The sequence below is a fragment of the Eleginops maclovinus genome, chromosome 21, assembly GCF_036324505.1.
Source record: "Eleginops maclovinus isolate JMC-PN-2008 ecotype Puerto Natales chromosome 21, JC_Emac_rtc_rv5, whole genome shotgun sequence".
NCBI classification, from domain to species: domain Eukaryota; kingdom Metazoa; phylum Chordata; class Actinopteri; order Perciformes; family Eleginopidae; genus Eleginops; species Eleginops maclovinus.
This window is the reverse complement of record NC_086369.1, coordinates 544,582-571,762: the sequence shown is the minus strand read 5'-3', so window position 1 is coordinate 571,762 and position 27,181 is coordinate 544,582. Positions and strand designations below refer to the sequence as shown.

At 45.1% G+C, this 27,181-nt stretch overlaps 1 protein-coding gene across 5 annotated transcripts in view; it reads left to right on the top strand.

The window, feature by feature from the left end:
- The window catches only part of plxdc2b (plexin domain containing 2b), a 52,032-nt gene that overhangs the window by 19,321 nt on the left and 5,530 nt on the right, over positions 1 to 27,181 (top strand). For 3 of the 5 annotated variants that reach the window (XM_063873996.1, XM_063873994.1, XM_063873998.1), the window contains exons 2-11: positions 8,424 to 8,665; positions 11,819 to 11,968; positions 13,247 to 13,316; positions 16,760 to 16,882; positions 17,787 to 17,905; positions 18,370 to 18,469; positions 21,347 to 21,442; positions 22,059 to 22,140; positions 25,384 to 25,444; positions 25,524 to 25,677. In XM_063873996.1, the coding sequence (XP_063730066.1) occupies positions 8,424 to 8,665; positions 11,819 to 11,968; positions 13,247 to 13,316; positions 16,760 to 16,882; positions 17,787 to 17,905; positions 18,370 to 18,469; positions 21,347 to 21,442; positions 22,059 to 22,140; positions 25,384 to 25,444; positions 25,524 to 25,677 (1,197 nt within the window). The remainder of the gene's footprint in view (positions 1 to 8,423; positions 8,666 to 11,818; positions 11,969 to 13,246; positions 13,317 to 16,759; positions 16,883 to 17,786; positions 17,906 to 18,369; positions 18,470 to 21,346; positions 21,443 to 22,058; positions 22,141 to 25,383; positions 25,445 to 25,523; positions 25,678 to 27,181) is intronic. The other 2 variants (XM_063873995.1, XM_063873997.1) reach the window with 2 other exon arrangements.

Sequence of the window (27,181 nt, the reverse complement as noted above, 5' to 3'; positions counted from 1 at the left end):
GATCAGGACAAAGGGATTTTAGCCTTTGCAGACCGTTTACATGCACTAACACCTATAGAAGACACACAAAAGCATGAAAGGGCCTCTCTAAATGTTGTATCAACCGTTAATGTGGTCAAAAATGTATTGAAAATAAGTATTTAGCATCAAAAAGTGACTACTTACAAAAAACACATTGTCTAAAAGGAGGCAACCCTTGTTTCTAGAGTCAGAGATCTGTGTCATTTCCTGTCTCTGTTGACGCTCCCACTGTTCCCACTGCTTCCACTGGCCATGCATTCCTTCTCATAACACCACGGCTGGATACTCTGGAGGTTCTGTGTGTTATTAGTATAAGATATCATATTGTCTGCAATCGTGTGTGTGTGTGTGTGTGTGTGTGTGTGTGTGTGTGTGTGTGTGTGTGTGTGTGTGTGTGTGTGTGTGTGTGTGTGTGTGTGTGTGTGTGTGTGTGTGTGTGTGTGTGTGTGTGTGTGTGTGTGTGTGTGTGTGTGTGTGTGTGTGTGTGTGTGTGTGTGTGTGTGTGTGTGTGTGTGTGTGTGTGTGTGTGTGTGTGTGTGTGTGAGAGATCAGGAGGGACTGAGAACTGTGAGGCCTTTGCAAAGAAAGTGGAAAAAGAGACCCAGTTAATGCACTCAGCATCAGTCAATCAATCTCCACCTGCAGACACACACACACATCTACCAACACACACTTACAACCAGGCTGTCCACACATGCAGGGCATCGATTTCCTGGTAAAAGCAGCTTTAAAGCTTTTGAATCAACTGAGTAAAAACACTTGATTTTAGGTGAGAAACTAACAATTATGTGACTCCTTTATCCAAGGAAACATACATTTGGTATTTTACAGGGATGTTCGGAGCTGTGTTTTTATCATTCCTCTCACTGACTGAAAGGTACACACTGATCCACACTGCAAAATTAAACATAAGGTGTTAAATAATCTTTTTATTTCCATTATGAGAGCCACACATTTAGCGATAGCATGCTAGTTAGCCAACCTTCCCTGGCTAGTTTGTTGGATACGTAAGTTGCTAATGTACGCTAACTAACTTCATAGTGAACATAAACTAGATTGTGAAGTACAGTAGATGAATGTTTGCAAGCCAGATTGGGAAATTGATAGCTTATGTTCACTAATTAGCTGGTTTAAAGATAGCTAAGGTTAGCTCGTTAGCTAAATAGCTATGATTCGCGAGCTGATTTGTCTTCTCTTTTTCTTTTTACATTTTTGTGAATTTTGAGGGATTAATAACACTATTTATTTTATAGTATGACACTTAAACATATACAGATAAGCTAACTGTTAGCCCCTGATTCTATAGCCTACATTTCTTTACATTACGGCTAATTGGCCCCATTTCAAGCCATGATCAATTAGCTATTAGCCAGGGGGAACCTTTGCTATGCTAACTTCCTGATCTGCCTACACAAATAGGTCACTCTTCACTCTTTCATGAAACTCATGCTGTCTGGGAGCAGTGTTGTTCTGTGCTGTTGTTGTGGTGTTTGCTTAAAGACACTCAATAAAGTAGCAGCAGCTTCATCCTCCTGCAGTCGATCACCCCTGAAACCTGAGGCAGACACTGAGCCTGACTGGAATCCCGAATGTGTCACTCACTGTGTTTCCTGCAGCCTTTTGCAAAAGCTTGTTAATGTACACACTGACCAAAAGCCGAGGCCAGAGCAACCACCAATTACACGAAGACAGCCACGGCGGTGACAGCAGACTGTGATGGTTTACTCCGGCACTTTAAACCCTGTGTTTAGGGGTTTGACTACGGGTCCGCAGGGATGTTTCTGGGTGCTTTGTGGCTTGGATTTTGTGTCCAGTGTGTTTCTCAGCAGATGTTAGGGAAGGGAAATGTCCTGCAAAGCTTATAAAACCAATAATGTGACCTGGAGCCGGTCATTCTTTACTTTATTGAGTCTCGTTCCCTTCCTCTAACACCTGTGTTTCCCCAGGCTCAGTGAACACATCATCAGTCACCTTCTAATGAATCTCCTCCAATTTCCATGCTCTGCAGATTGTAATTAACACTTTCAAAATTGGGTTTTATTTATAACCCACTTCCACACCTGCCTCTTCTCTCACGTGGGTGTTAGTTTAAGATTGTATTCTTCTTTCTGTACTGATTGTGTGATAATGCAGCATATTCAGATGTCTTTAAGCAGGTTAGCTCAAATGCAAATGTGTCTTTAGGCTTTTTCTGTAATTATGGAGTATATATAGCTTTACTAGCATCAGTGAAGGTAAGGGGGTCAGCCCTATGTTCCCACAGCCCTATGTTCCCACAGCCCTATGTTCCCACAGCCCTATGTTCCCACAGCCCTATGTTCCCACAGCCCTATGTTCCCTTATATCTAAGATTTTTCTCAAAATGAAAGCCAAGTCATTTTTATTTTTATAGCGCATTTCACATGTACTGGGTACAACCCAAAGCGCATACATAACAATAAAATAAACAAACAAACAAACAAACACAACTCCATGCAGTCCTGAGTCGCAGAAAGTGTCCCATTGGATTATAGAGAGTTAATTGTGTGCTGTGTCTCAATCGCACTGACTCATGGAGATGAGTCTAATTTTGGTATTATGGTTCGTCCATGTTGGAGTAGCGGTGTTGAGGTCGAGAGAGTTTGGAAGGGGTCAGCCCTATGTACCCCGGGGCCCTTTGTTCCCCAGATTTACATGGTTCTCAATGGGAACATGAAAAAAGGCCCTATGTTCCCAGATTTAGCTTAAAGCTACATTACATCTGTAGTCAATTGCTACTGGATAAAAGGTTGGGTGTAATTGGCTACCAAACTGGGAGAAAGGGGGATACAATCTGATACAAATGTATGAAAAAGGAAATGTGGGGACATAGGGTTGAGGGAACATAGACACGCTCCCAAGTAAAAATAGCATATTTAGCTTAATTAGGTAGCATTAATGGAGTAAATCTTTATTAGCTTCAGTTGCTGGCATCATTGGAGTAAGGATAGCTTAATTTGATTAATTTGCGAGCATTAGTGGAGCTCAGATAGCATCTGTCGAGTAAAAGATAGCATAGTTAGCGTCATTTGTTAGCACTAGTGGAGGACAGATAGCTTAGTTAGCTTCACTCGCTAGCATCAGTGGAGTAAATATAGATTTATTGGCTTCAAATGCTAGTGTTTTCTATTATAAACCAATTTTTGTGTGATAATGTTGCGTATCCAGATATTAGCAGGTTAGCTCAAATTCAAATATGTCTTTCAGGCTTTTTCTGTAGTTAAAAGGAGACTTAGATCCACCTGCTGCAGAGAGGATCCAGCATTGTGCAGGATATAATATAATATCCTCAACAAGCCTGTTTCTGAAAGAGACACACGACTCTTATCTGAAGTCCCGATCTGGACCTCAGGGATGTTTGTGTAGCAGAGCTTTCACTTGGAAAGCTGTGACTAATTGGTGGCAAAACAGAAGTCTCTGGTGTAACTGAGCGTTCAACATCCACTCAATGCGTCTGTCTGCAGGGAGGATCTTTGCACTTTGTATTTTCTCCCTCATGTATTGGAGATTGTTCAATCTGTCAGCTCTTTGAGTCTGAGCGTGGATCTGTTGCTTCTGTCTGTGTCAAACTTTCTCCTGCTTTATGTTCTCCTAATGACAGGCTGGGTTTTTAAAAGAGGACGTGTAAAAAGCGTGCCACTGCAGGTTAGAGAAGCACACTTTACTTAAAATTTCAGACGGTTGCATGTCTCAAATTTGTGTCTCTCCTCCCCACAGACAGATTTAAAGGGTCGGCTAATTGGCATCAAGCATGCTGAGCAATTAAATATTTAGTCTGGTTTCAGGCATTGTTTGTGGCATTTAGGATTGTGGTTGTTAAGCACCTAAACTTTGCACTACTTGTTAAACAATTGTAAGCAGCAGTTCTGGCTCTGGGTAAATGGATGAAATTGCTGCCGATGAAAAGTCCAGCTAATTCAAGTGTATTAGCTTCAAAGGCTAGCATCACTGCAGTGTAGATAGGGGTGCACCCTCTATTCCGACAGTTTAGTACCGCCATCCCGACAGTCTACCCAGGCGCGTTGGGGCATCGCCTTCCTTTCATTTCTGTTTGTGTGTCTTTTTAACATATTCTTTTTGAACATATTCAGTTTATTTTGTATAATGTAATATAGCCTATTGGTGTAATGGATGCACTGACTGGTTGGCACTCAATTTCGTGGTTGTCCGATCGCCCTGCGTCCGATCTGCAAGGGAGTCGCTCAAAGACAGCTAAAGCTATGCAAGCCATCGAGGCTGCTCCCAATTCTGCGGAACTGCAGACCGGAGCTGATGGGATGACGATGGAGAGACTTGGAGGAGCAGTGGCGGATGATTCGGGAGGACTATCAGAAGCGTCCATGAGGGAAGGGGGGGCCCTGCGTGTCTGATAGTGTCAACTACCGCTCCGAATGCTTCCACTTAAGTGAAGCTATGCAGACCCAACGCACCATGTCGGGATGTTTGAAAAAAAAGTAAAGTGCCTCTAGAGGTATGTCGGAATAGCAGCATGTCACCGTATAGGTAGCTTAATTAGCTGTATTTCCTAGCATCAGTGAAGTATAGATAGCTTTAATTGAATGCAGGTCATTTGTAATCTATTAACACAGTCAGCTAGCATCATCTCATCCTGTCCGTCACAAACCAGATGTCTATTAAACCCAGTGTATTAACTTATCAGTGATTCTGAATTTCTGAGCTTATCTGTCTTCTCTTTCCCTTTTTGCATCATCCGGGGCTCCTAGCACGCTGTCGGGGTTTTAAGTATTTTACAGCCTCGCGCTCGCTGCTCGGAGATGACCCTGAACATGATTTGGCCTGTGGAGGGGCTATAAACTAAGAACAGTCTGTTTGTTGGGGGATCAGGGTCAAATACTGCTGCAGGAAACAACCTGCTCTCAGAGATTTATCACTTTTTTAATATTCCAGTTGCTTAGGATGAGGATTTTGAGGGTTGTTTGTGCTCTAGCTAAACAGGTACACTTGTTTATGGTTTTCTATCGGGCTGAATGTATTATCTGTGGGCCCTGGTGAGCTGATTTGCACACAGAGGTCTGCTGCTGCACTGATAGAGCAGCTTACAGTGGGCGCTGGAGACAGAAAGGCTAAGAAACCTCAGAGGGATCTTATCCTTTTTTCTGCTGAAATTATGCAACCCACACACTTAACATGCACAAATGCAACAGAGCTCCCCCCCTCTCTTTCCAGTCTTGTGTGGCAGTCTCCTGTCAGCAGCAGTGACTCAGGGCAGCAGACACTGCCTTTATCCTGCGGTTTTACGACCTCCTGAACGTCCTTGAAAGGTTTTAGGTGGAACCAAATCACAGTCCCTCCGGTGTTTGTGAATCAGAGGCGTTGACAGGCGTGAGTTCGGCCAACAAGGCAGCTCCTCAGAGTCAGAGGGAAGGTATGCGGGGGCTTTCAGACGCCCTGAAAGAAAAAGTGGAGGGTGAAGATTTCCTCTCAAACAAAAGCCGAGGAACAACTTCACACTGAGGGCCGGTCTCGTCCTGCTGGGTCGTTATTTTAGGCGTCCATCAGGGGTCCGACCTCGAGACCCTGACTAATGCTGGACGAGAAGACCCAGAGTTTCCCTGCACGATAAGAGAAACCCTGACTAAAGCTGCCCCCACAGTAATGTAAATATCACAAAGATGCAGGTACATGAGTTCCTGGAAAAAGTGACTCATCACAGAGGCATGCTGGGAACAGCCATTTATTCCCGGTCCCTATGTTGTGGTCACGGTGCGTTTGAAAGCATCCGCCGTTTGCCAGGTTTCCATCTTATGTCGAGGAACCCACAAAGATCCTTTAAGGGTGGAAGTAGATGTGTAGGTGCCTCTTGGATTTGGGGATATAAACTGTGACTAATGACCATTAGTGACAGGAAGTGTTAGTGGGGAGAGTGGGAATGTTGGCCAGGAGAGCTGTAGAGAGAGAACATGTAGTCGTTATTCTGCTTTTGGGGGTGTTTTACTCCTCCTGTAGGGTGTTTTTGTGCATGTAAATGGCCTGCAGAGGCTAGAATCCCAGAAGAATATGTGCTCTTTAAGTAAAAAAGTACTTCTTCCACCCCTGCCGCATTCAACCAGAGGTGACATTCTCCGTATCATGGCTCCAATGAAATGAACATATCCGATAAACGGGACAAAGAAAGCATGTTTTCCTCTTGCTTACACAGTTTCCCATCCTCTCTGTGCTGACGGACTGCAGACTGGTTCCCTGCCTGCAGGCTAATGCTCAGCATGCTTGGATAAGCTGCCCTAATAGGATTAAGAATTTGAGGACAATTGGTAATAATTTTTAGAGCATTCAGCACAAAGTTTACAAAGTCGCTCTCTGTTGCTGCGATGCTAATTCTTGTGCATCTGGGACGCTAAACACTCCTGATTCCTCCTCTGTTACTTCTGTGAGACGGAGGTCAGTGGGTTTAACCAGCAGAGCGTCTTTCCTTTTCTTTAAAGCTCACATTTCTTCTTCCTCCTCCTCCTCCTCCTCCTCCTCCTCCTCTTTTTGGGCCCCAGACCAGTGGATCTCAGGAGAGGAATGGAGGGACTTTAGATGCTAATGCTCCAGAAAGTGGAAGCTGACAGATTCACTTTATAACGAGCAAAGCGAGGAGACCAATCTGCACTGTATGTTATAAAAGAAGCAGAAGGATCTCATATGAAACGGGGCAATCTGCAACTCATTTAATCAGAGCCAAACGAAGAAGAAGGGCTCACCTCCAATCAGGGATATTAACGAGCAAGTTCAGACAGAAATTAAATGTTAAAATATTTCCTATCATGACTCAGCAGATTTCCGCAGTGTGTTTACATTTACTCAGACCCATTTCTCACCTGTCAGCAGCGCCTCAATGCAGACTCAGACACGGGATGATTGTGTGTGACGGCCGGTGTGTGTGTGTGTGTGACGGCTGCTGAGTCATTGCTAATATGCATCTGTTTCAGCGCAGTGACTCTGCAGAGACAGTGAGTTATGAGGGAGCGACTGGAGATTAATGGCTCTAATAATCCACGCCTTTGTGATCTGACTATCGCTTTAGTGAGAGGAAAAATGTCGTTGTGCCTTTTTAATTATCTTCACTCGTACAAAACACCAATTTGCGAAACATGGCATCGCTTCAGGCAAACACAGGGTTTAATGAATCTAATTAGAAAATCACCGAGCATGATTTATTAAAGTATATTTGTGGTGGCCTACATGCATAACAATTTTTAGGTGATTGGAAGAGAGGGGGGGCCGCCTTTAGCTTAGCGGTGGAGACGTGAAGTCATGTGACCGTGCTGTAGTTCCTATATAGCCCAACATTAGCCTCCTTTAGCTTAGCGGTGGAGACGTGAAGTCATGTGACCGTGCTGTAGTTCCTATATAGCCCAACATTAGCCTCCTTTAGCTTAGCGGTGGAGACGTGAAGTCATGTGACCGTGCTGTAGTTCCTATATAGCCTAACATTAGCCACCTTTAGCTTAGCGGTGGAGACGTGAAGTCATGTGACCGTGCTGTAGTTCCTATATAGCCCAACATTAGCCACCTTTAGCTTAGCGGTGGAGACGTGAAGTCATGTGACCGTGCTGTAGTTCCTATATAGCCCAACATTAGCCTCCTTTAGCTTAGCGGTGGAGACGTGAAGTCATGTGACCGTGCTGTAGTTCCTTTATAGCCCAACATTAGCCTTCTTTAGCTTAGCGGTGGAGACGTGAAGTCATGTGACCGTGCTGTAGTTCCTTTATAGCCCAACATTAGCCTCCTTTAGCTTAGCGGTGGAGACGTGAAGTCATGTGACCGTGCTGTAGTTCCTTTATAGCCCAACATTAGCCTTCTTTAGCTTAGCGGTGGAGACGTGAAGTCATGTGACCGTGCTGTAGTTCTTTTATAGCCCAACATTAGCCTCCTTTAGCTTAGCGGTGGTGAGGTGAAGTCAGTGTTGTAGTACTCGAGTCCGGGACTTGGACCGACTCGTGAGCTAAATTTAGAGACTCTTGACTTGACTTGGACTCGAGCACTAATGACTTGGACTCGTGCATTCGGACTCGCGATGACTCGAAAGGACTCGACTTTGTCATTAAAACCCTGAGGTTGACGAAGGAGCTGGCGCGTTTTCGCAACGTTTTCGATATGTTTCTATTAATATTTATGCCGTAATACGGCGTATAAATGTTGCCGGAACCGGTAGACTCTCTTCTTTCCGATGCATTCTCCCACGAGATCCTACGTGATTCACAGCTGAAGCTAGGGGGCCAATAATAGAGCTTGAGGCACACATCTTTGTGACTGATGTGTTTCTATTTGAAGCTGGACTTGGACTCAAGGCATAGTGACTTGACTACAACACTGCCTGAAGTCATGTGACCGTGCTGTATGCTATGCTAATCCCACACCTTGTTCTCCTGTCTCCTCAGGGGTCTCCAACTCATACGTTCAGTGGCCTTCTGGAGACGAGGAGGCAGCGGTGGACGTGAAGCTGTTCAGCCACAGGTGGAGGAGATGGCTCCCCCCAAAACCTCGCAACATGGACAGCAACAGGGCCAGCCAGGAGCAGAACCAGAACCCGGACCAGAACCAGGACCCGGAGCTGGAGGAACCTGAAGGATTCCCGGGTGTTATGTCTGCAGAGGAAACGGACAACAGCTCCCAGATAGAGGTAGGCACTGTGTGTGTTTTAAGAGAGGGGGGGTCAATTATCATAAACCCATTAGTTAATGGACCTGAAGTCTCCCCCCCTGAATGAACCCCGACTAAAGTGCAGAGAGAAGAATATAAAAGCAGGAATCAATAAAGCCCTCTGCTCAGCTGGGTTTCTAAAAATACTCAGCCTCCCTGGAGCAATTATAACCCCCCCCCCCCGAAGCCTGGATGTTCGATAATGAAAAAGCAGACTGAGGGGGATGAATATTTTCATCAAATTAAGATCAGCCCTCAGGTGTTCGTCTGGCTCCCTCTTAAACCTGACCTCCCAGAGACCGGGACAGGAGGTGAACCAGTGCTTAAACTGGGTTGGATAACGACAGACCCCCCCCGCCCCCAGGTGTAAAGCAGTGTTTGTGTCTGTATGTAAATGGAGATGATGGCGGACGCCGGGGCGCAGACACCTCGTTAAATATCCCTTCAGCTTCTTATCATCTCAGGTTGAACTGTAATCATGCCCTCTCTCACACACACACACACACACACACACACACACACACACACACACACACACACACACACACACACACACACACACACACAGTCATTGTCCCTGTCTCTCAGAGGGTTATTATCTGTTGCTAAATGGAAAGGCAGTCCACAGAACAAACCTGCCATAACTCCTCCTATCATCACACACACACACACACACACACACACACACACACACACACACACACACACACACACACACACACACACACACACACACACACACACAGGGTTGAAGACACTAAGCAGCTGATTTGGTTTTACACTGTCTCTCAAAGAGGCCCTACTCTGCTGCTCTGATTGGTTAACTGGAGATGTCCCGCCCCTTTAGCCTAGCACCTATGTGTTGTAGCGCTAGCCAATAGGAGAAAATGTGTTCCATAGTGGTGTCACTGTGTTCTGGAAGTAAACAAAGGAGTCCAATGGAAGCTGGAGAGGAAGACACATGTTTTTGTTCAGAATAAAACTAGAGCAGGTTAGCTTAGCTTAGCATAACGACTGCATTAGCGGTAAACTAGCCGGGAAATATTCCGGTGTTGCCAGATCTTATGCTAAGCTAACTGGCTCTTACTCTCCACACACAGTCACTTTTTTCCTTCCCTTCCAGCATGTGTTCGGCTAGATATCTGTGGGAATTTCCATGAAACAGGTTTCCATTAAAGTAGAGCCTCTCCCTGATCTGAGGTCAGTCTGGTGCCGAGTCAGCCACAGACTCCTCTCACCTGGTTTAGCAGCCTGTGAGTCACTGAGTCAGCAATCAGATGGAACCACAGCACAGACAGAGTCACTGGGTTCAGATGCCGGTCCTGACACGCCGCCGCTAACAGCTTCTGGTTCCTGTTCTAAGTAGGTCCTAAACATTGCACAACCCCAGCTGTTTTCATGGGAATCAACGTCATGAGCGTCATAATTTAGTGTTTGTACGGAGCTCATGCGCAACTGATGCCATATTCTAAATGTTTGTTTGATTTTATAACATAAACACATTCATCTGGACAAGATTTGCAAGTACTCCTTCCTTTTCTTTGTTTGTTAAATAAAAGTAATAGCTTTTATAAAAGACACTCTTGAGGCCTTGGCTACAAACCATAATATGTTTTAGACTTTGGCAGCGTATAATTAGCCCGAGAACAAGCTAAAAAAAGACATTTAGTGTCTTGTTCTGACTCCAAAAGTTGGCGTTACTTCATGGCTTGATATTTGTGTATATCTCACACTCTTCCCTAAAGTATATTCACCTCTAAGCAATAAGCACTGCTTCAAAATACAACTTTTTTAGCATCTTTTGGACCCTGAAAACCCCTGATTATATGACTCAATCTAGACTTCTATATCATATTTTTGGAAGTGTTATTTTGCACCTGATTCAACAACACCATAAGCGTCCTGACCTCTGAGAGAAACTAGTTTAGAGGTAACTTACAGCTGTCTGCCGGCACTTTTTGAAGTCCTCTGCAGGACTACGCTCCATCCATCGTCCAGGAGTCGGGTCTTTATTGACATTGCACATGTACCTAAATGTCTAAATACTTATAAATGTCTTTGGATAAGGAGCAGGTTTAGAGCTAGAAGTAGAACCCAAGTGGAGGGTCTTCACATGTTCCTGCAGAACGGTACAGTCTGTCCTGACTGCAGCAGACGGGTCAGGTTTCCAATAAAAGCACACAGTACTGGCATCAGGGAGGGGGTGTATGTGTGGCTTTGATGTGCAGTAATAAGATGGGGGGGGGGTTCTGGTTTGTTAATGGATGTCTGGGACAGCTCCGAGGCTCTTTGGGGGGTTTCGTGCTTCACTCCCTGTTTATCTGAAGGGATTCACTGACTTTCATTACGTCTTAAAAGGTTCCTGGAGGATAATGAGTATAACCAAATAAACTAAATAGTAATGAATTAGAAATGGATAAAAGCTATAAAATATTAAAGCCTATGAAAAATAACTAACGATTAAAAGACCAATTAAAGTGTTGCTAATTAAAAGCTAATCTAATATGTTGTCAGCTGTCGTTTAAATAGACCAACCTGCTTTTAAAGTTCATAACATGTCAATTTTCTGGCTTCCAGAAAACATCAATCAGAGCTGCCTTCATCTCAAGTTGTTGCCACCGTTCAGACATACAGTGTTTACTTCCCTGACTCCACATCTCGTACAACAAACCTTTTATAGTGTTTACATCAGAGAAGCAGCTGTAGGGTTCCTCTTTAAACCTGCGGTCGGAGAGACGAGCAACAGGAAGTCAAAGAACATCGTTCCTCTTTCTGTCCAGGAAACAATAGATCTCCCACACGGCTCATAAAGTCCACGTTCTGTTATATCCTGACGGAGCAGTCTGGGTTTTTCACTTTATGAGGGGAAACAGTAAATTGGCTGCTTTGTTTTTTTTATTTGATTAGTAGAATTAAAGTACGAAGAGAAGACGCACACACAATGGGAACAATAAATGCATCGTCATGTAATCTAATTGAAAAACACTGATTGATTTTAAAGATCTTTTCTGTCCTTAGAGTTTTACATCTGCAGCTACAGTCCATTAGATCACTGCGACTCAACCTGACAGGAGTTATCCATCACATTACATCCCTCTGAATAACCTCCTGTTGTTTTCTGTTGTCACGCCAGCAGGAAGACACAGATCACAACTACTACACGTCAAAATCATACACCCCGACAGACCCCATGAGCAAGGACTTGTGGGTGGACGTGGACCAGATGCAGAAGGACAAAGTGAAGATCCACGGGATTCTGTCCAACACACACCGACAAGCAGCGGTGAGTCAACACACACCAGATTAAGCGTCTCTACTGGGACATGTCTCCATGCTTTAATGTTCAAAAAGCTCTTTATTTCTCTCCTGCTGCCTGTGCTGCAGCATTAAACCTAGGGCCACACGGTTGAGAGAGATTTCCTCTAAAAGAAACTAAAACTGTTCTCTGCAGTGAAGCCTTAAAGCTCCCCTCTCTGCACCTCTGCAGAAACAGGTGACCTGTGTGAGGCGCATACTGATGAGGTCACAGTAAAGTGACCGCGGAGATGCAGCAGCATGGCAGACTTTAAAGAAAGAGAAAGACAGCAGGGGAACAAAAGCTGGAGAGGAGGGAGTCTCACACTTAGTATTCAGCTGCTGTAGATCCAGTCAGGTAGTGATGGAGAGAAGCCCTGAGAGCTAATGTTGGGCTATAAAGGAACTACAGCACGGTCACATGACTTCACGTCTCCACCGCTAAGCTAAAGGAGGCTAATGTAGGGCTATAAAGGAACTACAGCACGGTCACATGACTTCAAGTCTCCACCGCTAAGCTAAAGGAGGCTAATGTTGGGCTATAAAGGAACTACAGCACGGTCACATGACTTCACGTCACCACTGCTAAGCTAAAGGAGGCTAATGTTGGGCTATAAAGGAACTACAGCACGGTCACATGACTTCACGTCTCCACTGCTAAGCTAAAGGAGGCTAATGTTGGGCTATAAAGGAACTACAGCACGGTCACATGACTTCACGTCTCCACTGCTAAGCTAAAGGAGGCTAATGTTGGGCTATAAAGGAACTACAGCACGGTCACATGACTTCACGTCTCCACTGCTAAGCTAAAGGAGGCTAATGTTGGGCTATAAAGGAACTACAGCACGGTCACATGACTTCACGTCTCCACTGCTAAGCTAAAGGAGGCTAATGTTGGGCTATAAAGGAACTACAGCACGGTCACATGACTTCACGTCTCCACTGCTAAGCTAAAGGAGGCTAATGTTGGGCTATAAAGGAACTACAGCACGGTCACATGACTTCACGTCTCCACTGCTAAGCTAAAGGAGGCTAATGTTGGGCTATAAAGGAACTACAGCACGGTCACATGACTTCACGTCACCACCGCTAAGCTGAAGGCGGCTAATGTTGGGCTATAAAGGAACTAACTACGCTGTTTTGCACCTTAAATACAGAACTCTGCATTTCCTCTCCACAGTTCCCCTCTGATCTAAATCCTCTGGTTGTTTTTAAGATTTAAAGACTCTGATCCCCCTCTTCCTCTTCCTCCTTTCTCCCCTCACAGAGAGTCAACCTGTCGTTTGATTTCCCCTTTTATGGACACTTCCTGCGTGAAATCACCGTGGCGACTGGTGGTAAGTGTTCTCTCGGTGGTTATTATTGGATAAATATTCTGTGTTTGCTTCGCTTAGAGATGTCCCGCCCCTTTAGCCTTACAAGTACATGTGTTGGAGCGCTAACCAATAGGAGTGCAACTGTTCCGTAGTGATGTCACTGTGTTCCTTATTTCTGTCTGGGCGCATCGGAGAGGGAAACTGGGACGGTGTTGATCGTACGAGGCGGCGGGTGATTTCTTTATGACTCCAGTCTGAGCGCCGCTCTGAGGCTTTGGACTTTGATGTGTTAATCGCTGGTTGGGGTGTTGTGGTTTCGCCGCCAAGACTCAAGTGGAAAATTGCTTTCCACACTCTGGCAAACACGTCTGCTGTGTCACACACACACACACACACACACACACACACACACACACACACACACACACACACACACACACACACACACACACACACACACACACACACACTGATACCTCCTTATCCATGTCTATCAGGGGGTGTTGGCAGCAGGACTCCTGTTTCCAGTCCAAACTCATCCGTCTGGTCTCTCTTCCAGTTAAAGTTTTCAGAGCGGTTTGTTTTTCTGTCTCCCTCCTGGAGTTCAGAGCTGTAAATGTTCTTGCATCAGACTCGGCGGTGTGTGTTTGCTCGGTGGTTTGAGCCAGACAAGCCTTTAAAACTCCATCATAGGAGACAGTTTAAGAAGTAACTCATGCATCGTCACGCCCCGGCTTTGGGAGATTTAGTCTTTACGTCCTGTCTGTTAATCCTCCTTAGCATTGGTCTGTTATCGTTTATTAACAACCTCTGTAAGGTCCAAATAGACCAATCAGAAGTGAGTATCCAACTAAACCTCTGTGGAGTTTAAACGAGTCATCCTGAGCCTCGGAGGAGCCAGGGGTTTTTCCTCAGTAAGACGTAACAGATTGGTTACAGGCTCTTAGTTTGCAATAAAGAACAACCTTTCTTTTGTCTGATGTGTGTGTGATCGGGTCAGAACAGCTGTGACGCTCTGAGTAAATCCAGACAGCGCTCGGGACGCAGGAACTCGTCCAAACACAATAGCTGATTCCCGCTCCTGTTATTCTTGGACCGGCACTTCTGGACATATAAACAGACCTCAGGAGGAATGATCGAGCTCCTGAAACCCATTCTTCTGCTCTCCATTATCCCTGTGTATATGTTCCCCTCCCTTAGTCTGTAAGTGACGGCTGTAATGGATGAATCGCCTCTGTGTCGAGCGCCTCACCTCTTCAGAGTATTGAGAAGCTGTCTCCATTTATACACACTATGAAATAAGTCTTGTTGGGGTTGTTTTTTTAAGGAGATTTCTTGTAGAAAGTGGTGTTAAAGAGGCCCTATACTGCTTTTTGTGGGGTTTTCCATTCCTGAAGTGTGTTTGTGTGCATGTAAATGGTCTTCAGAGGCTAAAATCCAAACGTTTAAGCACCGTAAAGCTTCCTAGAGGTTGAAAGTGGGATAAAACCAACACAAAGGGAAAGATAGAGCGTTCTGAAGTTGCATGTTGCGTAATTATGAGATGAGGAATGCATGGTGGCTGATATAAGTCTCTGCACAATCTGATTAAAGGGCATGGAGTTCACCTCACAGGTAGACTCAACAACTTTCCCTCTTCATGTTCATCCACCGGGACACTGCTCTGCAAACACACACAGCCTCCAAATGTTGGCCAACATTGCTTTGAATATGACAGAAAGGCGAGTCATCCGTTCTGAGAGCAGGTTTTTATCTAAATGAAACGCCTGCTTTTGTGTTTTATATTGCTGAGGGATGCAGGAATTACTCTGAGTCAGCACTGTGTGACTTAGTGAATCATCTAATGTGGCAGCAGGTAGAGTTGCAGATACACGTACAGTAGACTTCACATCCAGAGAGATAGATGTGTTTTATGGCTGACATATGGTGACAGTAAATGTAGTTTATGGCTCCGGCATCAATTCGACTTTTCCCAAAAATCCTCTAACTCTCGGAGCAGGGTTTTCCCCTCCTAGCTTCAGGCTGCCTCTTTATATTTCTGTTGCAACAAAGCACAGAGGAATGTCTTTTACTCTGGATTTTTTTAAGGTTTTGGGGGATTTTAAGTGAGGTACTGTAAAGGACTTGGTAACAACTTTCCAATATTGATTTGAAGGAGTGGTTAGATTATTAGGAACACACTGATTCACAGAGAAACTTGATGCTCACTTCTCCCACTGCTTAGCCTAGCATAGCTTAGCTTAACACAGAAAACAGGAGATACAGCTCAAAGGTTTCCATTTTTAAATATGTAATATTACATATTTATTTTAAACATCACTTAAAACAATTCAAACTTCTGCCACCACTTACCCTAGCGTTGCTTAGTCTAGTCTAGCCTAGGTGAGCTGAGTTTAGCCTAATCTAGCCTAGATTATTTAAAAAGTAAACATGCAAGATGCAGCTAGAAGATAACAGCCAGAAGTACAGCTTTGAACAACCTATTCTCTGAAAAGATCCTGCAGTTTCACAACATTCAACAAGAGTAAAGTGGAGAGATCAAGGAAAAGCAGATGCCCCGTTTCCTTTGAATAATAATTGTTCAATCAGCTGTCTCTCTTTTTTTTAGGCGTGTCTTTTTATAAATACAGTCTGTTCCTCAGAGGGGAATTACACTGGATGCATGTGATCGTGTCTGTTCCCTGAGACGTGATGTAGAGGGTGCGTGATGTTTTGGGATGTTTTGTGCAGCGTGAGCAACAACACGTCTGAAAATAGCTGCTGACTTTGCTAAACTCTGTTGTCAGGAGGGAAATTAAACCTGTGATTCTGAGTGTAAAGTTTCCTGTGATGAATGGTGAGCTCGTTCTTCCATTAATAACGTCCTTACCGGCTGCTAAACGCCCGCAGCTCCCGTTAGCGCTCAGATCTATTTGTGTCTCGATGACGGGGCGAACGCTTTGGAAAAGTTACCCTAGTCTGTTGTCTCTGTGATCGATGACGAGGAGAACCAGGAAAGTAAACACAGCCTCAGGATCATATATTTACTGCTGGATCAGCATATCCAGGGGGGGGGGGGGGGGTTAATGAGAAGACCCCAGGAAACATACTGGGTTTTATAACAGAGGAGTGTTTTTAACAGATGCTAAATCAACCTTTTCAGCACTTTTCATACACAAAGGTAAGCAAAGATAAAGACAATGCTAAGCAGGGAATAAACACAGAGCTGAACAAAATCAGAATATCATAAAAATAGGAATAAATAAGAATAAAATATGAATAACATAAAAGTAAAATCAGAATTAAACAGAAATTAAAGAAGAACAAAATAGGACCAAAAAAAGGCATAAAAACAGGAGGAAATTAGAATTAAACCAATATAATTACACAACTAAAATAAAATAGGAATAAATAAATATAGCTAAAAATATGGCCCAAGACCACTCAGAGTATTTAAGGTTTTTGTTCCTGTCCCCCACCCTCAGGGTTCATCTACACGGGGGACGTGGTGCACCGGATGCTGACTGCGACGCAGTACATCGCTCCTCTGATGGCCAACTTCGACCCGAGTGTCTCCAGAAACTCCACCGTCATCTACTTCGACAACGGTAACAGCTGTTCACCTAATCCTCCCTCTCTGTCCCTGTCAGTCATTCATCGGGGCAGTAATCCCCGGCTGTGGGAGCAATTAATTCTCCTGAAGACGGAACGCTCATTAAGGGGTTAAACATGGCTGCACAGACAGATCCTGATTCAGTTTGTGCATCTTAAAGACCTCTGAATGACTGAGCGTCTCCTCAAAAAACGGGGCCTGTGTTGGTGTGAGTATTGGCAGATGATCAGCAAACCCCACCCCCCCTCACATTACTCCTAGCCTGAGGTTGATTTCCTCTCAGCCTGTAGAGAACGTATCGAGCGCTCGTCGCCTGGCTGTTCGCCCGAGCAATAAAGGTTTGTTAAACAACAACAGATCCATCGTTACATCACAGAGCTGAACAGGAACCCCCCCCCTCATAAATCATGGATTAACATCCTTTCAGCAGCTCATTGAGAGCGCTGATGCTTCTTCCTCCTCTCTCTCCGTGTGTTTGTAAATCCTCTCCTGTTCTCCAAGAAGAACTCCTTCACAGACCTGTCCTCCTCTCTGCGTCTCTGAGGAGGAACCTGCCGGCACTCCGGGATCCATCAAAGCCTCCGACGCGCCTCGAAGGGGTTTCAGTTTTATTAGCGCTCCAGTGTTTTCATATCAGCGCTCACACCACTTCACTGTGAATCACCTCACACACACCGGGAGTAATCCCTCACACACACACACACACCACCTCATATTCTGTAGTGTAGCTGTGGGTCTAACTGTGTGTGTGTGTGTGTGTGTGTGTGTGTGTGTGTGTGTGTGTGTGTGTGTGTGTGTGTGTGTGTGTGTGTGTGTGTGTGTGTGTGTGTGTGTGTGTGTGTGTGTGTGTGTGTGTGTGTGTGTGTGTGTGTGTGTGTGTGTGTGTGTGTGTCCTCCAGGGACGGCGCTGGTGGTGCAGTGGGATCACGTCCACCTGCAGGACAACTATAACCTGGGCAGCTTCACGTTCCAGGCGACGCTGCACAACAGCGGCCGCATCGTGTTTGCATACAAAGAGGTCAGAGATCATTCGCCCTCTCTGTCTCGGGCAGGGTGTTTATTTGGAGCTGCAGGTTGATCTGGTCAAGTTGATTAAATAACAGAACAGGCTCCATCACATTAAAAATGACTGGAAAAACACAACAAATATGGATACACAGATAGCCAGTGCTTTCCTGCAGAGAGAAAATACTGTTTATTTTTAGTTATTTTTCCTGTCATTATTACAATCTGTCTGCCAAGATTTATCCGTCTTAAATAATTAATTAGGTTTGTATTATCTACGCCTAAACTCAGGCTGCGTTTGCTCACAAGACACCTAAAAAAAGCCAGATCCAGAGGGCTGTTAGCTCAAGCATTTCTTCCAGGCTTCAGAAAGACGGCACATATGAGACAGTAACGTGTCTCTGCTGTCAGACTGCTTCTGCTCTCCGGACAGATCTCTGTGTTTCCGGTAATTGATTTCCTCCTCTTCTCTCTCAGATCCCTGTCGACTTGTCCCAGATCAGCTCTGTCAATCACCCGGTGAAGGTGGGCCTGTCCGACGCCTTCGTGGTGGTCCACAAGATCCAGCAGATTCCCAGTGAGTCTCACACCCAGTGTCTCTACTGGGACAACGCAGCACCTCTTTTCACCCTCTGCCTGAAACCAGAGCCCACTCTGCTCTGATTGGTCAACCAGCTTAAAGATGTCCCGCCCCTTAAAAGCATTATTTCTAGCCTTTAAACACCAAAAACCGCCAGAAATATTCGTGTTTATGTCTGATGTAAGCGCCGACTCTTTACATTGAAAGAGCTGCAGCCAAACCTGTGAGCATTACTTCTTTGCTCTTTTAAAAAATGCCACCGTACTCTTTAAACAATTCTAACTAACTCTATGATTAGAACATTTTAATATTGAAATTAGCCGGAAACTAACTTTGAACTATATTTGAACCAGAATTAGTGCAGTTGTGTTTCAAAATAAGCCTAAGATGTTCCTTTTTCCAGGTTATACAAATAGTAGCTGGAAATTCTCTGATCATTTTCCTTTAGCTCCCACTGTGGGCTCCGCTCCAGATCGGCCATTCGCTCTTCACTCACTGCAATTTAGCCCCATTAAGTGTGAGCGGGGGGGGGGGGACACACACACACACACACACTTCAGATGGTTTAACCCCCAGGACAGACCTCCTCCCTCTGATTCACAGTCATAACGAGTTGCCAGGCGAGATTTATTCAGTCATTTAAACCTCTGTGTGAGATCTGCACGCCGTCGATTCCAACCTTCGCTCGTTGTCATCCTGGGGAGGCATGCTACATCTGTTAGCTTAGGAGTAAAACAACTCAGGGAGGATTCTCTGATAGGGACTCCCTCTGGGTCCTGCTGAGTGACGGGTCTTTGAAGCCTCAGACGCAGCGTGATGAAAGCAGTGTGTGCACGGCGATGAAATCCTGATGGAAACAGACTGAGGTGTTTTTGGGAGAAATTACATCTCTGGAGAGTTTTGTAACTTCTGTCCAACTGGTGTTCCTGCTCTAGTAATAAAACGAATAGAGGTAACATTTAATTCATTGATCCAAAATTTGGTGTCTTCCTTGTCGACCGAAGCAGTCCGGAAGCCTTTGATGGTTGGATAGATCCTGGTGCAGCCAGATCCTCCGTCTGACTCCGAGCTAACGCCTTTAGCTTAGCAATCGGACTCTTGGCTAACATCTAGCTCGTCCATTAGCTGGTGATCTCACAATCTCATAAATCTGGACCCAGCTCTCCTCTTTCCCTTCAGTTTACCCAGCATCCTCTGTGTCCTTCTCCAGATGTCAGTCGTTGTTCTGATCAACATGCTAGCCAGCTTTGGCACGATTAGCTTCTCACTGGGGCTGCTGCAGAACCTAAACTCTAGAGAGGGAACAGCTTCATAAGTTACTAATAATTAGGCTCAAATAAGAGAGATCCAGCAACAGGCTTCAGCTCTCTGGACTGATCATGCATTGAGGAACATTTACAGAGGTCAGGAACAGATGAAGACGTTTGTTTTTCCAGATCTATGATCACATTTCTCCCCAAAAGAACGTAGCTCTCTGCAGCATTTCATCCGATTACCGCCGCATGCAGAGTGAAAGCACTTCCATGAGCTAGTAAAGCAAACCTCTCCATGCTTCCTAAAGGTTATTCCTGTCTATCCACCGCCCATTAGAGCAGCATCAGGACCCTTGATCCCCGCTCGAGCATCATCTGCTGTCTGCACGGATCATTAGACCTTGGTACTGACAGGGGCACGATGTAAATCCTGCCCTTTGGCTCTGGATGTGGACATGCACTTTGCAAATATCACCTGCTGGTTGCACAACAGGAAACACAAAGCCCTGTTAGTCTCTGCATAGAGGATGAGTCCTGCAGTGTGCATGCTGCAACAGACATTCGGAGAGTCTGGTTTCTGTGATTAAGGCTCTGCAAAACCAACAGGAAGAATGTGAGGAATGGATGCAACATTAGCTGCGAATCAAACCCAGAGCCAACAACCAGTGCCAAACCCAGAGGACGATTTAGAAATGATGCCTAGTGTTAGAAAGATTTGTCTTTGTGTGGAGGGAAACCAGAGAGATGTACAGTCCAGCCTCAGGATGGAGAGCTGACCTCCATGTGACCCCTCCCTCTGAGTCTTTAGGCCCCGGTAATCCCTTCTCTAGAAGAGCAAGGAAGTCAGGAGGAGGAGGTTTTACTCTCAGGTTGCTTTGATCAGACATCTGGTGTGTAATCCCATCACATGAGAAGAACAACAGACACAAGCAGAAGATGCCCTATTCCCGTTAGTGTGTGCTATAGGTTTGTGTGCATGTCAATGGTCTGCAGAGCATGGAAACTCCTCCATAATCATGCTTCTTTCCCCTCAGTGCTTCGTATTGGATTTCAATTTCGTAGGTTATTGGTCGAGCGAATACAAGTGCTATAGAGTAACGCCTGCTCCGGTGATTCATGCACAGTTACTCTTTCATTCCCGCAGAAGGTCCCATAATAATCCAATTTAGATTATATTCAGAGTGACTCTCAGGTTTGTTTAAGCAGGACACGGAAGATGGAGAGCAAGGTAAAAGGAAAATCCTGGACACTTGCATGCAAGACACCAGGTGATCAACAGGAGGGAAAAGAGACAGGAAGACAGGGTGAAGACGGGCAGCTGGTGTGACAGAAACCAGCCTCTCTGACTTTGACTGAGGCTGTGTTTCATCCCAGTCGCCCGGTTTGAGTTATCAGAACCAATGGGAGTCGCTGATGTGTCCAATCAGTCGCTCCATCTCCCCCCACCCGACGCCTCGCTGCTGCAGCCTCTCCTCCACACGCTCTGATTGATATCATCTCTCGGGGGAAATTGCTACCGTCTATTTACCAGATAGCGGGCTGACGTTTGAGGCGGGGGGGGGATGAAGAAGTGCTGTGGTAGCTTCCTCTTTCTTTATCGCTGTTTCTTCCTTTAATGTAGACGTCAGGCGGAGGACGATCTACGAGTACCATCGCGTGGAGCTGACGAAGACCAAGATCACCAACTCCACAGCCGTGGAGATAATGCCTCTACCCAGTAAGGAGGGTTTATAGGACCAGCAGTCAGGGTTAATGCATGGGTTCCTAAGAAATGTATAGTAGGGGTCTCCAGCTCATAGAAACTGCCGGATGCTAACCTACAGATGTTGCACAATCAGCATTAATTAGCACACGCAAACAATAGCTAAAAAATTGCTTGGCTGATTTGGACAATTTAGGATTGGTTTTGGGGGTTATTGAAGAGGCTGAATCCATTTCTGTAATTTTCAGGATAATTTATGGCAGTTTTAACCAGAAAAAGGCCATATTTGTACTCTGTGGGCTAATTTTGATTAATTCTGAGACCACATCTGCACTGATTTTGACTACCATGAATAGCATTGCAACCACTGGATATAGAAAGCCCAAAATAATCATGATTCCTCTGTGGACAACCCCCAAAATTGGCTGAGTAATTCTTATCAGCTATTGTCAAGATATGCTAAAATGCTAATTAATGTTGATTGTGCAACATCTGCAGGTTAGCATCCGGCAGTTTCTATGTGCCGGGGACCCCTGCACCTCTATCATTAAACTTTGGGGTCCTCAACATGAAGGACTGTGTGTCTGTTGTCTGACCTGTTCTCTCTCTCTCTCCCCCCCCCCCCTCCCAGCCTGTCTGCAGTTCACCAGCTGTGGAGAATGCATTTCCTCTCAGATCAACTTCAACTGCAGCTGGTGCCACCGGCTCAACAGGTGGGACTTACTTTTCTGGGGGGTTTAGGCTCTGTTGTGATGGGTCCCACCAATTTAGAGATGTCTGTGATGTCACTATGTTCCAGAACGTTTACATTTGAGCTGCTGCTGGAGCTTGAGTCTCCAAGCACAGACTAAAAGAGCTGCACACATAAGAGACTATTATTTGATGCATGCAGCATTTAAAAAAGCAAAAACCCCGACAGAAAACCGTTTATCACCTCAGATCAATCAGGGCAGTAAACATGCATCACTGCTACGTTCCTTAGCATTCAGCTCCACCATCCCTCCATACTTCATCCCTCCTCTCCATCTTTCTCCCACTAAACAACAGCGCCTCACCTCTCAGCTGTCAGGAGGTTCTGGGGGAAAACGCTAACACTTCTTTAGCTGCTCAAATATTATCTTTAGTTTGTGCACTGCAGGGAGGAGCAGGCTGACTGAGCAGGTGTGAGCTGAATAAATGTTGGAGTGTGAGGCTAACAGCAAGACGGCTTTATGGAGATGATTGCCCAGATGTGTTCTAACTCCACCAAATGGAGTAATTCTAATATCAAAGGGATGATTTTTACTATTTTTTTGACATCTCCTGGATTAAAGAGGCCCGATTTATGCCTTTTTTTGGTGGCTTATATAGGTTTGAAGGCATGTAAATGGTCTGCAGAGGCTACAATTCCCTGTGTTCCCTCCAAGCAATCCACAGAAGTATAGTCGGCAACCATTGTGTGACTGATTAATGTAATTTATCTTGCAAAAATGTCTTAAATGTGGATATGTGCTAGGGCTGAACGATTAATTGCATTTGCGGTAATATCGCGATATGACAAAACGAGATTTTCAAAGGCTGCCATTTGACTGGTCACGTGACTTGCGAGCGAGCCGAGCGTAGCCAAGCAGGCAGGGAAAGAAGTCCACGCTGCGCTTGAACCTGTTGCACAATGGCCTCAGGCTCGTCAGAAGAGTGCACGGCTGGAAGTTTGGTACCACAGAAAAATAATCGCATATTAAATTGCAATATTTTCCAAAATCGTTCAGCCCAGTATTTGCTGCTTTTCTCTGTTTAACATCGAATTAAAGAGGATATTTTGGGTTTTGCACTGACAGAACAAGACATTTAAAGACATATGTTTGATTTTTCACTGGCAAAACCCCTATAGGAACTAAAAATCTTGCACACTTACACAGGTTTCTTGAAATAGACTAAAGTATAGACTAAATACTGATACAAAACCCCAAAAAGGAGCAGATTTGGACCTCTTTAAACCTTCATTTTGGACTTACCTTGTATTTTCTCTTTGTTTTCTCAAAGTGCAGAACTTTCAGTCCGTTGAGATTTGAAAGAGCAGCACCGCGACATCCACGTTTCCCCTCAGCGATGCACAGACCCCATGCAGAGATGCTGCTGCTCGTAGCAGTGATCTCATTAAGCTGCATTTTAATTAGCTTCCTAGCTGTGCTAATATCCAGCCTCCCCCCTTTGTATCCTGCACTTCCTTTGAAACGCGCTTTAAGCCGGCGCTAATTTAAACCAGGGGGTTAACGAGAGGCGCTGATATTTTAGGAGGATGACCCTGATGACCCTGACGAGGCTAGAGGACGTCGAGTGTCTCACAACTACTGAATGATGGCCATTTTTCAATACATCTCTTCCATTTGCCCCAAATAAATCATCTTGGTGTCAAATCGTACATTTCCGACCAAATCCAGACGTCAGGAATTCCTCTGAAGCTTCCTTGCACTAAATCTGAGCCATAACATCAAAGACATCACTATAACGGAGGCAGATTAAACAATGATTCGGCAAAAACAAGCTTCTAGTACGGCTGATTTCACCGCCTACGTAAAAACACATTCTGAAAACCATTGACCTCCAGACCAGAGGACAGGAAGGGCTTCAATGCTGACTCATTTCTGGGCGTAGGACTCATCCCTGCACCTCTCAAATCTGAAGTGCTACACCTGAAAATGTGAATTATTCTGTCCGCCCTGAAAGGACGAATACCTTCTCAATTTGTCCGACAGGAAACAATGCAGAGTCCGGTGGGCGATCCCTCCCTCTGATCCGTTTACATCACGGAGGATTAGCCTCTCCGGCTCTGGTGGTTATTTCTCAGCACCACCCTCCATCCCGAGGCCCCCCTGTGTGACCCCCTGACCTTCAAACCCAAAGACCCCCAGACTGTACAAATAAGATCTGAGAGGCCGAGAGAGTTTCTCTTTCAGCCGCCCGTCACACAACGCCTCAAGTCGCGTGTCTTATCGAACCGCTCCCAGAGAAACAACATCCTGAGGAGGCAATAGCACCTCCCACATCCTGACCAAACAGTACCACATGTCTCCTGCCCGCAGACGGGGTCCAGTTTCAAAAGAGGCTGGTGCTTTCATCCTGAAGCATCCTCACTGTATTATAAATCAGTGTGAGGAAGACAGAGACTCTACAGGACCAGCAGAGGGTCAAAAGTAGGATTTTAGAGCGTAATTGGTATAGCGTACCCAGCTGTGTGGATCTTTTCATGCCAAAAAACTGCTGTAGGTTTTATTAATGAACTGTTCAGGAATTACACATTTAAGGTGACAAACCAACCCGTGAGATCACCAATATGTGATTACTCTATCCGGAGGAATGATATTTAGGGATTTACAGCGAGGTCTGAAGGTGTGAGGGTCGGTTTCTATAATGACTCTCACTATCTGAACGTCCACACTGCGAGGCTGGCCAGTCAAACAGAAGGGGAGCGTCCTTAAAACAAGTTAAATACATCCCATAAATTCACAAGAACGGCTATAATAAACATGGCTGTCCACAGCTGACGTTAAATTGACCTGGAACTTCTTTGTGCGGATTGATTTCACTGCACAAAGTCCTGCTTAGCAACGGTCTGTTCTCCTTAGCAACGGTCTGTTCTCCTTAGCAACGGTCTGTTCTCCTTAGCAACTCATAACTCATAGTTAAATCACATTCGGCCATAGCTAACTAAATAGCTGCATTTCATTAGCTAGATATCAAACGTTAAGTAGTGTGTAAAGAAGATAGCTAACGATCACCTGCTAGCTAGATAAGATGGCTGAGTGTGCGAGCTAAATGGCTAATGTCCCCCTTAACTGGTCTGAGCTTTACTCTGCAGTCTGACCAGCAGCTGTGCTTGAGACACAGCAGACTTATTAAAATATGCTGAAATGAGAGCGCATTGACCAAATACTCAACCTGTTCATACGTCTAAGATCCCTCTGGTTTCCCCACAGATGCTCGAGTGGCTTCGACCGCCATCGCCAGGACTGGGTGGATAACAGCTGTCCAGATGAGGTGAAATATGAAGCTAAATACATTTAATTATCAAATAGTGAACAGTCTGTTTTACTCATCATTGGGTCTGCTCCCCCAGACCAAGGACAAGCTGTGCGACATCATGGACACCACCCACCTCTACCCCTTCACCACCACCGTCGTCTCCAGAACAACCTCCAGGATCGGAGAGGCGACTGTGGCGGGGGGGACGGCCTCCACCTCCCATCCCCCCACCAGCGTTCCCACTGAAGGTAAGAGGATGCATATCGTGAGCTGTTATTCAGGTTTGATGGATTCTCTGGTGGACCGAAGGGCGTTTCTGGCGCGGTCCTTTACTGGTTTTAATGGTTTTATCTGTCATTACAAACACAGCTGCCCACAGGTGGAACCAGCAGCTGTGTTTGTCCCAACTTCCTCAGGATAAACGAGACGCAGCGACTCAAACCTGTGATCATCAATCTGTATTTCCTCTTGTTCCGATGATGGATCTGTTATCCCCATCCCATTGGTGCTCTTTACTGGTTTCTCCGATTGATTACGGAGCATTAGCTTCCAGCGCTTCACCAGTTTGATAAGGATATTAGATCGAGCGCCGGCTTTTTGTCACACAGCGGAAAGTGAGGTTCTTAGAGCTCTTCTCTCGCTGTCAACGTCTCCTTTTATATTTGGTGGATCTTTCTAGTCGGTGAAACAGAAAGATCTGAGACTGTGATGTTGTTTTAGTGTGAGTGTCAAACAGAGGGGGGGCTTTAATAAATTAGGTTAAATATTCAAAAAAAACACAAAAAACACACATTTATTCCTTTAACGTCGCTAAGAGAACAGACCGTCGCTAAGAGAACAGACCGTCGCTAAGAGAACAGACCGTTGCTAAGGAGAACAGACCGTCGCTAAGAGAACAGACCGTCGCTAAGAGAACAGACCGTCGCTAAGGAGAACAGAACGTCGCTAAGGAGAACAGAACGTCGCTAAGAGAACAGACCGTCGCTAAGAGAACAGACCGTCGCTAAGAGAACAGACCGTTGCTAAGAGAACAGACCGTCGCTAAGAGAACAGACCGTCGCTAAGAGAACAGACCGTTGCTAAGGATTCTGCTCTCCCTAGCAACGGTCTGTCCTCCTTAGCAACGGTCTGTTGTCCTTAGCAACGATCTGTAGTCCTTGTCCAGATTGACCAATCAACATCGAGTATTCAACTAGGCTGTGTAATAATTAAGTAAATATAGGATGGGGGCATTTTTATGTGCTTTTTACATAAAGTATAACATACGCCCTGTAGAGAGAAAAATAAAGCATCGTCTCTCTCTCTGTAACATATCGAGCACGCGGTTCACTGCCCCCCCAGCAGGAGGTTAACCTGGACGCAGAATAACCCTAAGACTATGTAGAGTTTGTTTACTCTCATTAATGTTTGTTCTGTTCGACTCGGCTGGATTTACTGCGCCGAGGTTCACTTTATTCCCCTTTTTAACAAAATAATCACAAAAAGTAGAAATGGTTCAAGAAATATTAGCAATATTCAAAAATGTGCCTGAACAATGAAAGTGATGAAGGAGCCTTTATCATGACTAATAATAATTATAGTAATTAAGAATCTGAGGCCTTTAAATGTCAGAAATAGCTCTTTAAATCGTACACTGATCGTATGTTCCTTTGATGTGTTACGAGATGGATACGGTTAAAAGTTGACTGTAAAAAAGAGGTCAAATGCAATTACATAGCTTGTGCATGTTGCATTTTGTACATTACTTTAGAA